A 22,407-nucleotide genomic window follows, 5' to 3' on the forward strand; every position below is an offset into this window, starting at 1 on the left:
GATCTGGCTATTATTATACTATTAATCCTTGTGTTAGACCACCACTAGAATCATATAGTCATGTCTCATACAAACAAAACCAGTTTCTGCTAAGTCAGTGCATCCATCTGAATACAGGTCTAAGTACCTGCTTTTTCAGAATAAAGATGTCTTAACAGAGATCTCCCAAAATAACAAGTGGTTTACAGCAACCTGTGGTATTTCTTGGGTTAGGATAAAAATACCAATTTATCAGTACTTCAAAGCATATGACGTTGTTCTTTTAAATAAAGCAAGCCAAACTGAACATATTAATTGTGACATTAACTTTTCCACATATCAAAGTCAGTCACTATTTTTTTAGTTAATTTTAGTACATAGATTTTATATTTAAAGAATTGGCTTTTGTCATAACAACCACATTTATTCATGGACTTATTACACCCTCAGTACTTCAGTAATTACTTTCACTAAGAAATTGATAATTTGTAAGTTGATTTGTTTTCACAATTAGCTTCAAATGTCAGAAAGCTTCTGAGTATGGCACTAAACCCAGGTTTGTATTTGCCTGAAGATATAAAGTTTGGTGACTGCATCATTTTTTCATGAGAAAAACTATATCCAGCAGAATCAATGCCCAGCCCTGATGAAAGGGAGGTATGAGCTGCCCCTTGCCTTTGCAGTGAGGTCCTGCTGAGGTGGCCTAGACCAGAAGTTCTCTAGTAGCAGCTCCCAATGAGCTCTCCGCCGCTTTCATCCCAGTCAAATGGCAGCACAGTGCCTGGGCATCAGGCGGCTTTCAGTAAGTTGAAAAACCCTGTATGAACTCACACATAGTCTCTGAAGTCAAATATTCACTGTCAACCTCAGAGGTTCAGACACAAATTTTAAATAATAATTTGTATTCATTTTTTCTTATATTATGCAGAAACTCTACATTTTATGGAAACCAATAAAATAAGAAACCTTCTGACTCCAGCCATATGTGTTTCTGGAACCCACTGATACAACAAATAAATCTTTCTTTGTTTGTAATGCTGCAGTACTCTTGAGAAATGCTGGGAACGTCAGCACATCAGAGCTATGAGGAGAAATGGAAAGAACTAAAATGAAAATCTTAAAAAAAATCAATTATAAAAGGAAGAAGAGAGGACTGTCACTGCTGAAGTGTCTCTCTAATGTGACTAGAGAGGCATACAAGTAAGAGAAATTCAATTAGTAAAGTATTTTACTCATATCATGTCTGGCAAGAGAACTACTGGCTTCATTTTCCAACCCTCCAGATGCAAGATTCAGAATATACTGGACAGGTTAACAATAAGCTCCTACAGGGACATTCAGATTATGTATTGCAGTTAAGGTTTAGTTCACAGTAATGCACACAAACACAAATGCACAAGAAAATGCCGACAGAATCATTTGTCAGGGATTTCTCTGAGATAGTGCCTCACACAGGTCAGCAAAGTTCAAGATGTGTTTTTGCAAAGTGATCCTATGGCTTTATGCAGAGGTCTGTGGGAGAGGACAGCATTTTTTCTTCCCCATGGACTGCCCGTTCATGCTCTTTGTGTGTCGTAGAAGAGCAGATCCCTCAAGCTGTGGAGGGATGTAAATATAGACCTGGGGAAGCCATGTGCTGGGGAGTGACACAGAAGCTCACTGGGGCTCCTCTGCAGCCTCCCTTGGAGAGGCAGAAGTGAACCTTGCCCAGTCCTTGGTGTCCTTATTTCTCTTTAGAGAGGATTCAGGTCTGGACCCCAAATGGAGGAAGCACTTTCTAGTAGATCTGATCCAGACACCTGCGTGACAGGGAAGTGCAAGATTTCCACTTTCTTTTGTACAGTGTTTCCTACGGACATCATAAGAACATCCTCTCCTCAACACAAAGGTATGTAGATCACCAAAAAAAAAAATCCCTGTAGAAAGCCCAACTGCCCATCTCCAGCCTGGAGAATCTCCTCCAGGAGCCAGGTGCCCATCAGGAAATCATCTAACTTTGCAAAAAAAAGAAGAGACCAGAGCAAAATAAGGATCTAAGATTATTCCATGACCTTTAAGAAAACTAGCTAAGGCTACAAAATCCTTCAGAACGAGAGTTACTCACCTGCTCAGTGTCTTGATCACTGATTTCTTCAAGGTATTTTTTAAAAGGATTGGGTTGATAGGGCTCCTCCTTTTGCTGTGCACTCTTTCCTTTCACCAGTACGGGACGAATGACACCAGGTTTTGTCTTGACCCACAGCACACACAGAAGAAGAGAGATGGAAAAAAACAAAATAAAATACTTTACAATTTACAGAATATTTGTTAGACAAGTCAATTCCAGTGGGGCTGTAGTGACTAGATTTTTGAAAATTTTATTAATAACATATTTCACCACCAAAATTATTCAGGTGTCATGCTGCCTGCCCTACTGTTGACAAAAATTGTAGACAAAAATGGCAAAAGCTGTTTTCATGCACAGAACCTCATCACTGACATCTGTTTGTTACCAACACAAAAATAGATGCTGGGCTGTCAGACTACAGTTTGTGGGTTTTGCTGGCTGTTTTTTGCTAGCTGTTCAGCTGCATCTTGATAAGTTCATCAAGTCACACTTCACGCACAGCCACACGTCTGCTTCCATGTTGCAAAACTTCTTTTCAGGCTCCTCAAAACAGTAACTATGAAACAAGGAAGGGCAACATGTGATGCTGTTAACTTACAGCCAGGCAGCAACTCATTGCAGGAAAGCCTTTCTGGGGAATAGTACCAGTGATTGCATGCTGGATTTTGATAGTATCTTTGAGAGTTCACTTGGAAAAGTACAATTTTAGAGAATTTAATCAGCATGGGTATGTGATACCCCTCATTTCAGACAAATCGGATTATTTAATCAAGAAAAAATTGCTTGGTTAGCTACCAGCCAACCAAAAAATTGGCTATTAACTTGTCAATTTAGTGCATCTGTGATTTTCAGAATTCTTACAGTAAAGTCTGACATGATGCATTGTGGCATAAACTCTAAACAGAGGCTAGGGGATAATTTTAAAATAGAAAACTTGCTCAGTAAGCAAAGAAAAGGAAGAAAAAAGTGTACATTGTCACTGGAATTTGGTAAGTACTGAAGTCCTGGAGGGGCCTGTGATTGAATTCAAACTTTTAAGTAAGTCAATTATATTCTTCTCTGTTAGGGCTACCCCATAGAAAATGGGTGGTCTTTGTCGCAGCTGCTATAGATAACAAAAGGACTGCTGCTGAGCAACTTGTGCCGTTGAGCCCAGAGGGGCAGCTTGCCCAGCCGGGACTGAGAAATAGCTACTTTCTCACAGCCCCTCATCCTCAGTACCCAACAGGATCTAAAAATACAAAGAAACTCAACTCACTATTAGATTTCTTTGTAAGATTTAGACTACGTACACTTAATAACACCATGCTGCCTATTTACAAGACCAATATACCTCAGAAGTCTGTCTGCAAAAAAGAGAAGCTTACTGTGAAAGTAAGCTTAAAATGATGCAGCTGAGATTGCTGGATGCATCATGTAAACTGAGTTGCCGACCACTCTGAAATAAGATCTGCAGGCATCCAGCAAGGACAGGGCAAGAGGAGTGCCCATCACAGGGTAAGGTGCAGGAGGTGGGAGGTGTCCCCAAGCCTTGTGCTTCCTAGGAAAGGACAGAACAGTGCCCAGGGGCTGCGTTGAAGGCAGCAGAGGTGGGGAGGAGCACAACATGCCTGGGAAGAGCAAGGCCCAGTTATCTTTTGTTAACTTTGTGTTTTATCCCCTCCCTCCTTTCCACAGGTGAGGGCCTTTTCATCTGCCTCCTCCAATAGGAAGAAACATGTTCGACTGAAAGCAAAAAATCAGCCATGAGGTGATATTAATTTTTTTAAAAGACTAATAATTGCCAAGTTGTATTAAAAACTTTTTCATTAAGAAGGTCAACTTAGTGAAAGATGCGGTGCTCATTTAATGAATTTCTAGTCCGTAGGTCATGACTAATTCTTTGTAGGATTCACCATAAAACACTTATTTTCCTCTCCAAGATTTCTGAGGAGAGTTTGTAAAAGTGGAAGACTCCCAGCTTTCAACAGAAAGGTAAATACAAAAAGTAAAAAGAAAGCTACAGTTGTTATCAAGTCATCATTACACAGACAAAGGACCTGTGGCCTTCTAGCACTCCTCCACACCATGTAACCACACAGTTAAAAGGCCATTGAAGTACCTGAAATCATCAAGGACAAGCTACTCTCTTTATACAGGAAACCTCTTCCAAAAGCACACCATAGAAATGCTTTTAAGGAAGCATTTTCTAAACAACATCACGCACTCAAGTGCAGACTGAGTCATATGTTTATGTCTGACTCTGCTAACAAAGTGGCATATGTCAGCCAGCAACCAGAATTTGAAATACTTTATTAGCTCCCTGACAAACTATATAAAATCTTTGATCCAAAACTAAAAACTTGAACTCTTTCTTTGATAGCAGGTGACACAACCGACACTGCTGAGAAACAAGCTAAAACTTAGTTTTGCCGAGGAAAGTGTTGGTCTTCCTACAACAGCACTCAAAAATGGTAAAGGCTGTTATGGTAGCAATGAGCTGCCATCATATGGCTGCAGCCTTATAGCACACTATGCAGGGCCGAAACACAAGACCCATAATCAGTCGTACTGATTTGGTGCCAGGGTACTCCCTGGTACAGTTTTGGCCCAGGTTAGCAGGCACACAGCCAGCAATAGGAGGATAGGCTGGGCCAGGATGTGTCTCGATAGGTAGTATGGACACGGCCACCCTTCTTCAGGGACAGAGGATATTTTGGCTCTATGACAATCACCTTGAATGATATTTGCTTCAAAAGTCAAAAGACTGAACTTCTCGTCAGAGGGTGCCTGGGTGCATTTACCTCTAATTTTTTTCTGTTATTATCACACTGGTTTTCCCTAAGATCATGCTGACACTCATGAGTAAAGTCCCAGTTGCAACCCCGTTCCTCTCAGCAGAGGCCTAAAAGCCTCCGAGTCTCACGTTGCTCCTACCCGCGTCCCTGCCACTTCCCCTTATCCAGAGCGTTCAAAGATCCCCAAACTGTGCAAGGCCAGACCCTTCTTCAATAGCTAGCAATGACTGCAGTCACTGTTTGTGGAGCTCTGTGTCACTACACAGACATTAAGTCATTGCTGATACCTGAACAGCTTTCCTGTAAACAGGAAGGTTGCCTCTTAATGATTAACAAGGAATTGGTTTTTTAATGTGTTTTCAATGCAGTGCTGTTTTGAAGCAGCCTGCCTCTGTGACAACCAGGCAAATTATTAACAAAAATATAACATGATCAGATTAAAATATATAACAAAACAGGAGAGCTAGGCTTGGGATAAAAGAGTTAGCTGCCCTCTTTCTTTCCTTTCTGCTCTGAGTCCATCAGACCTCGCTTGACAAATAGCAAGCACCAAGTCTATCCATTTGCCTGCATAGCCTTGATGTCCAACTTTTCTTCACAAATAGTCTCTTGCAGTCTTTGAAGCCTTGTGCTCCAAATTGGATAACCAAAGCATTCCCTCATGGAGAAGAATCGTTCCCAGTCCTTTCCAACAAACTCATTAGTTGTGGAGAAAGGGACCCTGAGGCAGATGGGGCAAGTATGCAGTGCAGCATGCCTCAGCCAATGCAGTCTCCTCCTGTCAGCACTGAGAAGCCAGAGTCACCTCAGCCGTTGAAAGCACCTGATTTCAAATAGTGAGGAACCGGGTCTTTTTTCATGAAGGAGCACTGCAGTTTCCACTGTCAGCAAAGATATTTCTTGCCCTAACAATGCAAACATAGATGCTTTGTCTAGTTGAACTGTGAATCACCTTAAAATATTCCGCTTCTATTTCTTTTCTGCCACAAATTAGTCTTCACGAAGGGAAATACGTTATTGAACATATTAGTTTATTTTCCCTTGTAGAGGCCTTACACTTGCAATAATGCAATAAAACACTCCAGGCAGTGTCTCAGTCTACAACGAAGTGCTCCTTTAGTACATTTGAAGGTGTTAAGGGATATAATTGTGGTTAAATGGATTTTCTCTTGAAAAGCAGAGGAAGGAAGGATAATGACTTTCTCCACCTCCATGCTGGAGCAGCAGCAGGTCTCACACTAGAGCATAGAGAAGAAGGAGAGTCACCTGTTTGAAATTCAGGTTGTCTTTATTTTGTTCATGCTGAAATATTCGCATTTGAAGAAAAAGTTGAATTTTCAACAAGATGTCTGATACTATACTGTATCATGCTTTCCACTCTGTGCTAAACTAAACCAAAGCTAAAATCAGTACAGGGATGAGTCTTTTTCTCAACAGCTGGAGAAAATGGACAGACCCACCATAAAAGCAGTGTGAAGGAGAGGCTCACCTCTGCTGCTCTTCTGGGCAAAAGGGACTGGAAAAGGGAGAGAGTTTGCCCAGGCCCTGCTCACTGCCCAGGCTGGTGGCAAGGAGGGGGCTAAGGGCAAGCCCTTAGTGCTGACGCTGCTCTCCACTTCCCTCTCTGCTTCCTTCCTTTTCTACAGGAAACTATTTTAGCACATTTAAGTTCCCTTCACCCACATTTTAATTTGGTACACCAGGAATCTCTTTGATTTCCTACTTTTCTGTGTGGTGGACCACTCATCAGTATAACCGACACATTTCACTTCAGCAGTGCCTGCACTTTGGTGCTTGACAAAGTACAAATGTAGACCCATGGCAAATATTGCCTTCCAGCAGTCATTTATCAGTGCTCAAAGGCCAGGAAATCATTTTAGGTGGACAGATGTACCCATGACCCTGATATGCTGGACCTGACAGCTATGCTATATTTGATGTAATTCTGACCTGAAGGGGATCTTAAAAGATGCTGAATTTAGTACTATTTTACTTTGAAGTAAACACGTCAAAATTCTTGAGGTGTCATATTCTCAACCATAGTTTAATTCATTTCATGGAACTTTGAGCTCAGTAGCTTTAAACGTAGGAAATACAGGAACCTCAGCAATGCCTGTGCTCCAAAATGAATTAATTAAAGAAAAAATACTTCAAGCTCCCAAGTCACATCTAAAATACTACAGAACAAAATAATATCTACACATATTTCTATAGCTTAACTGAAACACTCCAGTTTAGCCCCTGGACCAGACCATGAGAATTGTTCTGTGTTTTTCTTCCTTTCAGATGCTTGAACTCACCCTCTGTCCATCCTCAAGTCCCTACAATTACTGTCCACAATCCTCTTCATGCAAGAAACTGCACTGTGTTCCTTCTGTTACTATCATCTAAACCTGGGTGTCCTGGTGGACGACAGGTTAACCATGAGCCAGCAGCGTGCCCTGGCTGCCAAGAAAGCCAATGGCATCCTGGGGTGCATCAAGAAGAGTGTGGCCAGCAGGACGAGGGAGGTTCTCCTTCCCCTCTACACTGCCCTAGTGAGGCCTCATCTGGAGTACTGTGTCCAGTTCTGGGCTCCCCAGTTCAAGAAAGATGAAGAGCTACTGGAGAGAGTCCAGCGGAGGGCTACGAGGATGATGAGGGGACTGGAACATCTCCCCTACGAGGAGAGGCCGAGGGAACTGGTCTTGTTCAGCCTGAAGAAGAGAAGGCTGCGAGGGGACCTTATAAATGCTTATAAATATCTTCAGGGTGGGTGTCAGGAGGATGGGGACAAGCTCTTTTCAGTGGTGCCCAGTGACAGGACAAGGGGCAATGGGCACAAACTGAGGCACAGGAAGTTCCATCTGAACATGAGGAAGAACTTCTTCCCTCTGAGGGTGATGGAGCACTGGAACAGGCTGCCCAGGGAGGTTGTGGAGTCTCCTTCTCTGGAGATATTCAAGACCCGCCTGGACAAGGTCCTGTGCAGCTTGCTGTAGGTGACCCTGCTTCGGCAGGAGGGTTGGACTAGATGACCCACAGAGGTCCCTTCCAACCCCTACTATTCTGTGATTCTGTCATTCTGTGATTCTGTGACTCCTCTTCTACAATTTTTTATATAAATAAATTATAAATTATATAAATATTTTTTTATAAATCCTTCCATTGCATACTCAAAACCCATGGATGACTAATACAGCCTTAAAATGTCTAAACCAAAAAGACCTAGAACAATGATATCAAGGCATGCAGGACTGGCCCCGTGTGAATTTTGCCTTATTTGCACGATATATAAATAAAAAGTTATTGTTAATGATAATGGCACTATTGTGTGTCGTGTTGGTGTGCTGGACATGGCTTTGCACTTTGTTGTCATGAGTCATTCATAGTTATCTTTTAAAAGAGTAGAAAATCTGTTGAGGAGAGTCATGGTGGCAAGCCTAATGTTTCACCTATCTATTGGATAAAAGTCACGTAGTTGAGAGGTACAGATACAACATTTCTGATCACCATAAATAATCTGTCCCTGGTAGAGCTCATCAGAGACTCCAGAAGAGAAGTAGTTCACCAAATGATAAATGATGCAAAATTTCTAAGTAAAAATGTTACTGTTGAAGAATCCTTATTTATGAAAAGAGATCACAATCTGCTCAGAGACAGCATTGCTGTCTGAACAAAAAACACTGTAGTGATTGCAGTTTAAAACAGGGAAGATAAAATAGATAATTAAATACTTACAAGAGCTATAAAAAAAATCTTAAAAAATAAATGAAAGGAGCTGCCAAAAGGATGAAATTTTTAGAACTGACCAGAATACTGCTTAAGACAGCAACATTTCAGAGAAGGTGTGCATCAGCTTAGAAGAAGAGTTTAAGAGGTCAGTAAAGTCTGGGATGTTCACAGTGCAGTGCAAAAAACTGAAAAAAGGAATATGGAGGAAAAGGCTTCAAAGACAGAAATATGTGTTCAAAATCAATCAAGAAGAAAAAAAATGGGAAAAAAAAGAAAGAAAATTTATACCATTGTATAAAAATGTCGTAGATTAGCCCAAGTATGACTTTGAGAAAAAAACTTGCTAAATTTCCTTACAACTAAAAGTCTACGGGGCTGGTAGATATAATCAAGACATTAAAAAAATGCACAAAGGAGACCAAGGCTGCAATTTAAGTCCTCACTTCAGCTTTTCTCACAAGAAGACCTAGTGAAGTTCTCACTGCCACAGAAACAATTTGGAGGAACTGTCTCAAGTACAGTGTCAATAAGAGAGATTTGAGAATAAATCAATAACATGAAAAAATAAAGTGCAAGGAACAAACAAAGTTGTAAAAAAATTCCAGCATGAAATTGACACATTTTGAATTCTGTTATTTAACTTCACACATAATCAGCACCAGAAGAATGAGAAGTGGCATCTATAGGGCAGGTCTTACTACAGAATCCTGAAGAGGACCAGAAATCACAAATCATTGTGTGTGACATGTCAAGCTGTGCAAAGCAGTAGGAGCAAACTATACTAAAGAACGGAATTAGTATGCATATGGACAAACGATAGGGACTGGCCTTTGAAAGGGCACTTATGCCTGATAAATCTTCCACGTTTATTTTAAAGAGTCAGTGATGCAAGAAAACTGGCTGATACAGCAGATGCAGGTTATGTTTAAAACTCGCAATACGAGCATCTTTGGGCATCTAGGAGCACACATTAGATAAAACCAAGTGGGAATCCACAGACCATCATACGTGAGGCTCAGTGTTCGTGTTTTTTTCCCACCAGGTCCCTAAATGTATGACCAGGGATAACAAAATGCTGCATATGGATTTCCAAAGGCTTAGGTGAAGGTCTTTCAGCAGGGTTCACTAAGGAAATGAAACCGCTACAAAGTAAAAGAGAGTATTTCCTGTGGACCAGCTAAAAGATAGGAAGCAAAAGGTTGGAACAAGTGCTTAAATTTCACAGTGGAGGGAAGTCACAGAGTTCCTCAGAAACATGTTCTGGAATCTGGGCTTTGAAAAATGGATGTACATCAGCTAGAAAAGAGTGGCTAGAAGGTGACAAAGTTTGCTAGTAATACTGAATCATTCAGAGGAGTGAAATCAAAATATCAGTGCAAAGAATTGCAGATAGATCTTACGATATTGAGTGAGTGAATGATAAAAAAACAGGTGAAACAATTGAATTCAACATTGACACTTTTCACAGGGAAAAACTAAACTACATCCTAAATTTACAAATCCAGTAATGAACTAGTTAGCTCAGAAGCTAGCTCTTACTACTCAGAAAATGTATCTTTGGTTTACTGTACACAGTTCTGTGCAAACATCGGCTTACTGCTCAATACAAGTAAGAAAACCTAAGTAAATGACTAGAAATTGTTAAGAAAGGAATAGAGATAACAGTAAAGAACCTTATCATGTTATCATGCAAATAGGAAGTGCTGTGTTCAGAGCTAGAAAAGATCAGTTTATGGGTTTAGTCTCCCAGTCTCAAAAACAGAAACCTGAAAAAGATACAGAAAAGTGCAACAAGGATCATCAATAATACGGGACAGTATCCGTACTTCTCAAAGAGTGATCAAGCAATTTTGACATTCTTTGTATGGAAAAGAGGTGACTGATAGGGTATTATGGTTAATATCTAGAAAATCATTAATATGATTTGGAAAGTGAAGAAAGAACAATTATTTGCTGTTTCAGCACAGGAACTGAAGTCAAGCAGTAGGTTTAAAACAAAGAAATGAAGTAGTTTCACACATAACTAAAAATTAAACCTTATTTCCACAAATGTTGTAGAAACCAAAGCATAACAAGATTCAAAAAGTAACTGGAAAAAATCATGAAAGAAGAAATGACCAAAGATTATTAAACTGAAGAAATTGATTCAGGAAGTCCCTAAAGTTCCATTAGCTGAAATACAACGGTGAAAATCTCTCATCCACTTCTCATTTTTTCCCAAAGAATTCATTAGTTGTCACTGTCACTTGGACAGGCTCCATGACCTCTCTTCTGACTCTTCTTCAGAAAGTTTGACTCCAACAGCACTAAATCATGATCATAGATAAAATGAATATCTGATCCATAATCTCCCTTTCTTTATTTCATTTTACCCTTGCTTTACACTAATTAAGCCAGCTTTGATTTAAACACTGTGTAAGAAGAAAACAGACGCCAGAACATTGTTGCATATACAAATAAAGTTGTAGCAGTGGAATATTAAAAGAGCCCCAGAAACAGCAGTGGACTCTATAGCTGTCATACACCTGAAGATTCAGCAAGACTCTAGTTTGTCATTTGATCCATGGATTTACAAGTCGTGTCAGAGTTTACAGTTACTTAAAACAAGTGTATATTCAGTACAGAAAAAAGCAATGCAGCTCTGTAGAAGCAATGCAGCTTTGTAGGAGGGTATTGATTCTAGCTTCTTTCAAAGTCTAAGAAAGTAGATATTAATTACTTTAGACTTTATGCTTGTGCAAATACTGAAAAACAGCATAGCACAGCTATGCATTACGTACCAACTGACTCTCTGTCATCATAGGTGCCGATTTGTAAAGGCTGGCCTGCAAAAAAGGTAAATATATACAATATTACACACAATATCATAGTTACAATAGCAATGATGGGAACAAAAATCCAAAAGGATAAATTTTTTCACTCATGATGATTCACTGTTTCACTGTTAATGGCTCCTGACTGACAAAGTAATGCATTTACATTTGTCATTTTACTTGTATTTTTCTGAGGCCTGTTTTAGGAGGAGGAAAAATACATGGACAGCATCATGCTTGGGTACAGAAGCTTTTACCACTGATGCAATTGGTAAGAGAAGTTGAAATATTGTCATTTCCATTTTAACACTAAGTATAATCAATTCTAAATGCCTGTTGCTAAAATTTTAGGGATACTTTTTTCTAAGTGCAACGAGATTTCACTTTTTCATCTTGAAAAGTAAATTCTGATATTTCTGAATCTGCCTTTGTTTGTTAATTTGTAGCATCAATATTATTAACACTATCAATTGTATGGGGAGCTTGGTCCAACCTTCTCATTCTCCTGACTTTACATTATGAAAACCAGAACGACGTTATTGGAGCATTACATTTCTTTTCTGAGTATACAATGAACAGCAGAAGCCCTGTTTTCAAGATCAAGGGTAAGTGTGCTAAATACAAAGTATTTGTGTTTGTATGCGAAATAGTCACATGCCACACACTTATTTGCCTGCACTGTGGCAAGATTCAGGATTTCTGGTGATCAGTTCCTTCAAACTCTGTAGGAGTTCCTCTGGATAACACAATGTTTCCATACAGATAACATGCCCTTCCTTGATGTAGGCATGACTTTCAGGCCTTGAGACTCTAAAATGTGAATATTCTTCAGTATAGTGGTAAAAAAAGTACTAGATACAACGAACAGATGTTATAGCTATAGTACAAGACAAGCCAGTGCCACTAAAGCCTGCACCCTCTGTAGAAAGACCACTACAGTTGGATTTTTGTTGTCTCAACTATATCTTTTCACAGTTTCAAGCAGAAAAGCAATTCCAGCACGTTTGGAGAGGGAAGAATGTGTTCTTCCTTTGTTCCCCCATGACAAAGACCTTGCAGATATTTGGCCACAGAATTCCAGATGTGGTCTCCCAAGTGCTAAAGATAGATGTTTAATCACTTTCTGGACCTGCTGGGTCTACTCCCCACCAAGAGAACTTACATCTCTGAACACAGCCTCTGGTGGGGGAAACATCACCCACACAAGGACAGCTGTGATTTAGCACTAAATCTACAAGAAGTACATCTTCTGCCCTTAACAGAGTAAACTAGAGTTATTGGTAGTGGTTAGTCACACAGTAGGGACTCTCTTTCATACCATTAACTAAGTGTGACAACCAATCTCATTGTGAGCTTAAAGACATCAAAGCACTTCACAACAATCTACAGATACAAGTGGCTGGAATTAGATTCTGCACTTCAGTGGTGCAAATTAATTGTAAATCTCATTTCAAAGGGGTTACCTGAGATATATATAAGCACAGCAGACTGCAGATGAAGACAGGAGCTACTTATTTCTGCATGTCTGTGTGCATTTTTAGCTGCTCCACATTCCCTCGCTTTTTCACTTCTTAGTTTCATGTTTATAGCACTTGAAAAAGAATTGTTGTAGAACTGTCAAGAAGGACAAAAATGTCAATAATATGTAAAGTAATTATTCCAATGAATCTTGAGAAATTATTTTTAAAGCATTTGTAAGTGGGGCCAATTGACAAAATTATAAATTTTCTAGAACTTGAAATTAAAGTTGAGAAACCTTTCTTTGGTGACAGTACTTCTGTGGAAACACGACAACCAAGTAAATATATTAGGGCACTCAATACCCACCAAAGTAATTTATTTAGATAATTATTATGTCTATATTACTATAAAGCAGCACTATCATGCCTAGAGCCAACATAAAATGGTGAATGGGATTATATAAAGGGCCATACAGTTTAAAAAGCTGCTAAATGACAACTGTAGTACTTAGCTGATGCAAACTGCTGTAATTTAATTGAACTCAGACCTTTTTCAGTACTTTTCATACACTCCTTTACTATTTGTGCAGTAATTTACATCCTGAAAAGGTTCTGTAGTGCCCAAGACAAAGAGTAATTAAAGCCAAGACAAAACTATGACATTTTAATTGTTAAATGGCAGGATATTTCAACATATTTCTGTAGTCCACTACTGCACAAAACCTATTGAAATAATTAGTAATATTATCATGTATGTATACATTCTTTCACATGACAGATTTTCCTATCCATAAGTCATAAAAAGTGAAAGCTTTTCTTTCAACTAACACCCTCAGCCACCACAGCGCAGATGGAGACCATGACCTGTTAACATGTCTGTCTTATCTGTTTTCTGACACACAAAAAAAATTCAGCATGCATGTACAATTTATAGAAAAAGTTAGCATACTGGTAATCTTCTGCACTACTCCCAAACATCTTTTTATACATTGATTTGTTTCATTTATCCAGAAAGTTCTAGAGGAGAATGGGCAGGAAATTCGTTAGTGTGGTTTTCTATGCCAGCAAAGAAAACCTAACTGTATCCCCAGGCATACAAGTTGGATGCCTGAATTTATGGTATACATCAGCCACAGTTTTGGGAGCTGGAGATCTGCACTAAAGTGGTATTAAACATAGTCCATTCTCACAGACTGCCTCTGAAACACACTCTTTTATGTCATTAAAAAGCTCTCTTCCAATATCGTTTCTAATTAGTGTGAGCCAGCACAATCTGTCAAGTAAAAATCACAGTATGCAATAAAATATGCATGCCACCACATTCAAGAAGCAAATTTGCTTCTTGATCAGTCAAGCATTGTGCTGACATAAAACTGGAAAGCCTCTGTTGCTTTGCCAGCACTGCTTTTATTTGAGTTCAATAGAAATGCTGAATGATGAAGGCAGAGGTTTCTCACCATATGACTAGATGAGTCGTAAGTAAAATATGGAACCTGTGATAACTGTGTGCGCTAGTGAAAATTAAAATGTTAAATTTGTTTAATGTTTGAATAATTAAACAGATGACTCAACACAGAGGTTTTCTTTATATGTGGGAACACGTTTATATGTGACAAAACAGCTTCTGTTCATCTAAGGCTAAACTGGGGGTTTGCAGCCAGCTCTGTACCTTGGAAGGAAAAGTCAACCCCAAATCCTGATGGATACAGAAGAACCTGCAAGTCCCCTACAGTGCAGGTTGAGTCCAAACAAATACATCCTTCAGCACCTATAACAGTCCATTTGCCAAAGAGCTGAGGTCTTGCCCCATGCTCAAACCAACCAAAATAAAGAAGCATGTGAATAAATTATTTTTAACTTCTTATCACACAGGTAAAATTATCAGTAGACACCGCACTGAAGAGATTCCAGCCCTGATGGACTTACAGCAGTGAGAAGACATCTCAAGTCTTAGTTGCCAGTGCTCTAACATACTCGCTTCTCTGTACTAGAGTCAACACCTCATGTCATGAGTAGATGCCTGTGTCTGCTACGTGCAGACTCACCCAGTACTGCAGCAAGAGTAAACAAATTAGACATTTCTGCATGTAAAATGTAGACTAGTTATAAAAGTACTTACATATCTTGTTTCACGCCCAGCTGCTCTCTGCAGTGTTGTTGACACCTTGTAGGAAATAAATAGATATATTGAGAGCAAAGGGAAGATATTATCATCATTGTGACAAGTTGTTAATTGCTCAAATCGAAGAAAATATTAGTTTCCAGAAAGATTCATGAGGCACATGACAATAAGGTATATTAAAGTTTTTCTTGATAAATTTATTGTAGAAAATACGATTTCATTTTTACTGCTTAAAAACTTTGATCACACTCTATCAAAGCTGGCCTTTAAATTATCTCTGAGAACTGTCCTAACAAAATGCTTATAGTAGACAGCCACAGGTGTGGTTGCCCCATGAAATTTAACTTAGATTTGCTCACAAAATAACCTGAAATGTCCTCTTTCCATGTTCTCATATGCAAGAACTTGCTTTCTTCTGACCAGTATTTCTAAGGAATTTACTTAGAACATACACTTTTTTTTCCTTCCTGTCTATGACTCTCTTTTACCTTCAGTTTAAGCAGTTTGCTCTCTCATTCTGAGGTCCTTACAACCTTTAGCTGGGTCCCTATGCTGCATCCTGTTAAATTCACCTTTTGTCCCTTTATTTGGTTCCATGACTGCTAACTCATGCCTTCCATTTGGTCAAGGTTCAATTCTCAGTTGCCCAAGGAAGTAGGTTTTGGATGCTTTACCTCAAAAGACCAACTTAACAGTAGCATTTTAACCACTTTGGATTCAGTGCAGGCGTTGGAAAAAATTTCCTCAATAACAATCTCTGCCTGCTTTTTTGGTTACTATCCTGTTTCTGACTTTCAGCTGCCTGAAGCCTGATTCACCACTGTGTGCAGGTTGAGAGAAGTAATTTCAAAAATGAAAATTAAATCTGAAGTGTATATTGAATATACCCACTCAGGAATGCTGGCTCTGTGCCCTATTTTTGCATGCTGGACTGGACATTGTGTAGGATATTTTGAATGCATTATCTTTTTGATGCGTTCCCCTGCCAAAAATCTCTTTCCTCTTGCTTCCAGTTGGATTTCTGCCACTTTCACTTTTCTATAGCTACTAATACCAACTTAAATTTACCTGGGGCAAATTGAATACAGGACTTTCCTCCCTTGGTTATTCATCTTTCTGAACCCAGAAGGCACACCAATATAATGTAGTGAAACCAGAACTTTAACATCAGTATAGAAAGTTATTCCTGCCTCTCACTACCAGTTTCTGAATTCTCCAGGGTAAACATAGGTAGAAGACATCTCCTTCCTGTGAGGGGCCAGAGCTGAAAGGAAATCAGCACTTTAGAGCAAGTCTATATATTCATTTAAATCAGCACTTTAGAGCAAGTCTATATATTCATTTAACTATCCCATTATTTGAAAACCAATAATGAATATGAAAACACAATTTATTCTGAAAGATGTTTCCAATTGCTGAAGCTAGAAACATTGGCTCCTCTCTAGTAAGGACCCATAGATGGGGTGAAATCTGGGAGAATGGCAGAGACTTTGAAATATGGAATGTAAGGTATGAAGGATTTCTTTCTTGTGGTTTCTAGCCTCTGAAACCTTAATAAACAACTTTTCTTTCATAACAACTCCTTTTGACTTCAGGAAAGATTCCTGCAACAAAGACTGCACTAACTCCAGGGCTACAGTTCTGTGCTTCCGTTTCTTTCAATCACCAGACAATTCTACTGATGTTGCCTCCCTTAACCAAACCTTTCTATTGCCATAGGCTTTACTGTTGTGTCTTTGTTTGCTTTATGTCTACCCAGAAAGAACTTTTGGGCTTATTCACCTACCTTGCCAACATCCGACTCCGTGCTCATATGCAGGAAACTTGGAGAAGATTCGCATCGGCGCTGGAAAATGATTTTCAACAGAGAACAGACTTATTAACGACAAGATGAAAGGAAAGGAAGAGAAAAATCAATCACACATACAGATGGGTTACCATAGTCAACGGGTCCTGCAGGACTTGATCAATGACAGCACACAGCTCTTCTGTTTGTTGTCTGAGCTGGGCAGGGGAGCACATCTGAAAAAGGAGGGCACATCACTCAGTTAACCTTTGTTTTTTATTTTCAAACAGAAATTTAAAAGACATATAACAGCACTACCTCTGAATGAGTGTCCAAAGCAGTGCCTTCAGTCACACTAGCAGTCTTGGCTGGCTCTTCCAATGCCTGCAATTCAAAAGATTTTGGGGTGAGACTGGGTTCAAAATTTTTAAAATTAAGCAAACATACAGTTCTTGCAATACTGTGTTTCCACATGTGGTACTTTTTGTTTCACCATAGAAAGATGGAAAAAGAAGAAATTACAGGCCTAGTAAGGTTCTTGAGGTTATCAGCTTTTGATTCTGAGCTAGTGAGGGGGATTGCACAGAGGGACAGACAGTACTGTAGCTAGGTGAATCTTCTCTACTTTTATGGAACAGAAACTACCAATTTAAATTGCCCTCTCCTTTGACAATGCCCCGTCCCTTCACAGTAAGTGTAACGCGGTGAATGTACGCCGTGTGCCACAGAGGGCTCGGGGGCTGCCTGCCACACGCCATCGGACAACAGCACCTGGCTGTAGGCAGACGGAAGGGGCCCAAGCACACAGGGGGCCATTGCTTTTCCTCCAGTAGACATTTTCTTAAATAAGTGCATCCTTTACAGAGGATTCCACCTTGCAAGAAAAACAGTGCTTGACATTTTTGGATTTTAGCCTGAAATCAGAAACTTCTAAAACAAAATATGTGCTATATGTATGTGGTACCACACTAAAACACGGATGGTCTAAGCAGGTACGCAATCTCTCCAGAACAAAACACAAACTTCTTGCAAAAGGCAGCATTGAGGATGTGCTGCATATATTCCATTGACATCAGTGATGACTGCAATCCTCCCCTCCTCTTTTCCCCAAGCTATTTGATTGCTAAAGCTGTATCAGAGCTGAAAGGGTACTGGTAAATGATCCAAACAGGATCTCCAATATTTTGTTAGAAGAACAAAAGCTCTTGGCAACATATAAAAAATATAGAACATGGTTTCATCCACCAATGAACCACATAAATAGTAGGAAAAAAACCAAATATTGTAACCTGGATCTGACACAGCTTCCTTTACTGTATTGTGAAAACCGTAGACTGAGCAAAACCCAAGAAGTTTCCTCTTCTTGTATTTCTCTTTCATATTTTGCCCATCCATATCTTTTTCTAAGCCCTCAGCACATGCAAAAAATGCCCCTCTGTGTAGTGGAACTTCATATACCATGAGTTCATTTAACTTCTTCCTTAAAGAGCCTGGGAGATTATTCTGAAAAGACCTGACTACTTTTCCTCTTATAAAATAATTGGTATTAAAAGCTGCAAGGTCTTTGAATGAAAGAGGGAACTCATAGCCTGCTCTTACTTTGGCATGTCTGGTTATTATTACAGATGAACTAGGTCCTTCATCACTCTATGATGGCACAAATTATTTCCTTTCTTTCTTACCACTAGGTATTGATGTCTAACCTTGAGAAGCATTTTGACATGAACACATAACTGGATGCAAAAAATTCACCTAGTAAGTACACACCAGAAGTACTTGGGGAAAAATACAACCTTTTTTAATCAAAATATTCTCAACAAATTGTTGTCAGAAATGTTTTCCAGGTCCAGAAATATACTGATAGGCTTCATAACAGCCAATTGTCCAGCAGTTAGATCTACCATCTGAGACTGGGAAACACTGGCCTCCAATTTGCTGCTGGATGATTTCAAGGAACGACTTGAATCTGTGTTTGCCATGATCAGTCCCTACACCGCAGGATGTTTAACAGTACAATAAATAAGAGTTCCCTCAAGGCAAGAACTTAAAGCTGGGCCTCCAATGTAGCAGGTCATTGCCATATTTGCTAAACTGCATTTCTTTATTTTCGTGAAAAGAAAAACCATTCTCATTTTCCTTCTGCATGAGGAGAAAGATAACTTTTTTTTTCCCTTCTTCTTTTCCTCCACAAAGAGAACATGCTGCACTGCTGGCAGTCTGCTGTGTAGGTGACAAAACGCAATTATTACGTCTCTGGAGTTTTTCTAGAAGTATAACATCATCTGTAATGACTGTTTTAGATTCTCTTGAGTTAGTCAAATTGAATTGTGACAAGAGAAAACGTGAAGAACCGCCATAAACAGACATCAATTACCTAGAATACTTATTCTTTAAGACAGAAGATTTTTTCTACATTTATTTAAAATTTAAATTATAGTTTTCTACTTGTAATTAGTTAATACAAGCCAGATAAGTCAACACTGCTGTCATTTGCAACTCTTCAATCTGCACAGCCAGTTATAACCAATGCTTTTCAGAAGACTTGGTAAGTGTGGGATAAGCCTCGACTATGAAGCAGGTGTGCTTCATGGCACACCCCATCATCCTGGTTTCACCTCTGTTCAGACTGGGTGAAGTCTGAGCTGAAGATTTGCTGTGCCTCTCCCCCCCTCAAGTCTATATGCCCAGGTTTCCTTCCCATCAAAATGATGCACAGATAAGGGAAGTTCACCCCAATCAGCATGCAGAGGGGCTGTGTATCTGGACAAACACAGTAAACACAAATTCCTCTGCATAGACAGTGCTGTAGACCAAAGACTGCTGAATTGTTAAGAGAATACTTTTTTGGTTTGCAATTCCAAGGCGTCCAGCATTTTGGAGTTACATCTCAAATTCGACATAATTGTGAAGATTAAGTAGAATCTGGTTTAAGAGATCTTCTACCTAAGCATTTTCTCTAGCTCCCTGAAATAAACTCTTCATCACTATCTATTTTGACTGAATGCTGTTTTTGTAAACATTCGATAAATACAGTCTCTAAATAATACATGCATTACTTATTAAATATTGTCAAAGTATACATATATATAGTCAATGAGCCTTTTCTTCTCTGCTAATGAGCACAGGTTTGAACAACTCACTTCGAGTAAGAGTACTGGAGGATAAGAACATGTTCTAGAAAAACCACTAAGATGATCCAAAGGAGGGCTACAAAAATGATCCGAGGGCTGGAGCACCTCTCCTATGAGGACAGGCTGGGAGAGTTGGACTTCTTCAGCCTGGGGAAGAGAAGGCTGTGGGGAGACCTGATTGCAGCCTTTCAGTACTTAAAGGGAGCCTATAGGAAAGATGGGCACAATCTTTTTAGTAGAGACAGCAGTGACAGGACGAGGGGGTAATGGTTTTAAACTAAAACAGGGTAGGTTTAGGCTGGATATAAAGAAGAAATTCTTTACAATGAGGGTTGTGAAACACTGGAACGGGTTGCCCAGAGAGGTAGTCGAGGCCCCATGCCTGGAAACATTCAAGACCAGGTTGGACAGGGCTCTGAGCAACCTGATCTAGTTAGTGGTGTCCCTGCTCACTGCGGGGGGGTTGGACTAGATGACCTCTAGGGGTCCCTTCCGACCCAAAACTTTCTACGATTCTATGATTCTATGATGCTAGTCAAATGGATTCATAAGAAAAAGCTGAAAAATTTTGGCTGAAATTAAAGCATCTACATATACATAAAAGAGAAAAATGACTTGAGAAAGAAAGTTAGACACAAGGAGACAATTTAAATGTAGACAAAGCATTGAACGTACATGACATATCAATGGCAGTTTTCTGTCATGGGATCTAATTAATGTTGCATGAGTTGTCACTAGGATCACCCACATCACAGTTCTGACTAATCATCTGTTTCATGACCACTCAAATTAAGTAATATAATTATTCACACAGTGGAAAAAAATTACTTTTGGAATGTGCATTTCCAGTTCAATCGCACAGCAAAACACTTTTTTAGCACTTTAGGCAGATGATGTATTCATGCATTCAGCTCAGTAATATCTGTGCCTTGCAGATATTACATACCTTCCTTTCTTGGTAAAAAAAAAAAAGCCACTCAAAAACAACTTCTCCACATAACCATTATCTTAATGTTAATAAAACATCACTTGTGTAGTTAAAATCTTATTGTCTTGAATCTCTTTCTTCTTAATCCAGCACATAAAATGCATTACATAAAATGGGAGCAACACAATTATTGTCATTGGGCTACAGTGTGATAGAAGTTCCTTCCCTCTTACCTCCCCACTATCTTTGAGGAGATTAGTTGGGTAGTAGGGCTTGGTAAAATGGGGCCTCTGTGTGCCATGTGACTCCTTCATTCTTCTGTAAGAGCCATACTCCAAATGCATGTCAGCTAACTCAAGAGGACTAGTTTAGGAGCACTATAATTAGCTGCTGGCATGGATCAATAGGAGATTATTGTTCTTAATTCCCAAGATAAGAGAAAGCATGTAGTCAGGCCATGCTGAAATATACAGTTTACGAAGTAAATTTGTCAAGACCCTCTCCTGAAGGCAAATCCTGTAGCAGAAAATTGATTTCTTATTAGTTTTACATGACTTTGATTTAAATACTGAAGGATACACCAAAGCCAGCATTTTCAATAAAGCTATGGATAACCAGAAGTCTCTGTCTAAACACAGATATCTTTTGAGTTATTACATTTTCTACAGATACTGGCATTAGATTGTACAATTCAGTTTTATGTACTGGGGATAAGTAGCACATAGCTACTTATCAATGAGTCAATGCCGCAGAGAGCTTCAGCGAGACCAGACAAAGGAATCCCCTTTCTTCTGAAAAAGTGCTGTCCGACGGCAACATTAACCCACTAGTTTACATCTGGATTGTGCTCTCAAAATGAATATCCTGCTCAAAGTCACCTACTTGACTTGTTTTGTGGAGTAGTGCAGTCTTAGAGTGCACAAACTGAATGCCTTTTAGATTAAGTCAACCCTGAAATAGCACCTCAGGAGTCCACCAAATGCTTCCAGTCACTAACAGGCACTCTGCCAAAACAAAACCCTCCCAAAATACATTCCGTAGGGGTGTAGGATCCCCTGCATCAGCTATTTTCCTCTACAGAATCATTTCTATTGGACCACACTGAATGCTATCATATACATAGCCTTCGTTATTGCACTCAAGCTTTAAGGAAGGGAAGGATCAGATTTTATGCAAATAATTAAAAGAACATTGGAAAAAAAAGGAATGTCCCTTTTTGGGAAAAAAAAAATATATTATTTATAGCAGTTAACTGATAACTACTAGACCACAGTCAGTAATATTTCCAGGACAAAATTGTCATCTTCAAAATTATAACACAGTAAATTTTACCCTTTCCAATGTCTTTAGGCCCTGCAAATTCCTAGTGAAATCAACCAAGCTGTGTATGTAAATACATATTTAAATATGTAGGTAGGTATGCTTAACCTTAAAGAAATTAATCAGAGGCTGAATTCTTGAACTAGGTCCACAGAAAGATTTTTCTGATAAAGCTAGAAACTGGATGTCAGAAAGATTAAGCATGTCTTTGAATATATAAGACACTTAGCTCATTGCTCATCATAGAAAATTTTTGTTAAACTTAGTGGG

At 39.2% G+C, this 22,407-nt stretch overlaps 1 protein-coding gene across 5 annotated transcripts in view; it reads right to left on the reverse strand.

Annotated features, from left to right (window-relative positions):
* The window catches only part of MLIP (muscular LMNA interacting protein), a 118,211-nt gene that overhangs the window by 29,292 nt on the left and 66,512 nt on the right, over window positions 1-22,407 (reverse strand). For all 5 annotated transcript variants that reach the window (XM_075414663.1, XM_075414661.1, XM_075414662.1 and 2 more), the window contains 6 exons: window positions 17,077-17,142; window positions 16,911-16,994; window positions 16,759-16,818; window positions 14,970-15,014; window positions 11,358-11,402; window positions 2,084-2,209 (listed from right to left, as the gene is read on the reverse strand). In XM_075414663.1, coding sequence (XP_075270778.1) covers window positions 2,084-2,209; window positions 11,358-11,402; window positions 14,970-15,014; window positions 16,759-16,818; window positions 16,911-16,994; window positions 17,077-17,142 — 426 coding nt within the window. The remainder of the gene's footprint in view (window positions 1-2,083; window positions 2,210-11,357; window positions 11,403-14,969; window positions 15,015-16,758; window positions 16,819-16,910; window positions 16,995-17,076; window positions 17,143-22,407) is intronic.

This window comes from Opisthocomus hoazin, chromosome 2 (assembly GCF_030867145.1).
Source record: "Opisthocomus hoazin isolate bOpiHoa1 chromosome 2, bOpiHoa1.hap1, whole genome shotgun sequence".
In the NCBI taxonomy this organism is placed as follows: domain Eukaryota; kingdom Metazoa; phylum Chordata; class Aves; order Opisthocomiformes; family Opisthocomidae; genus Opisthocomus; species Opisthocomus hoazin.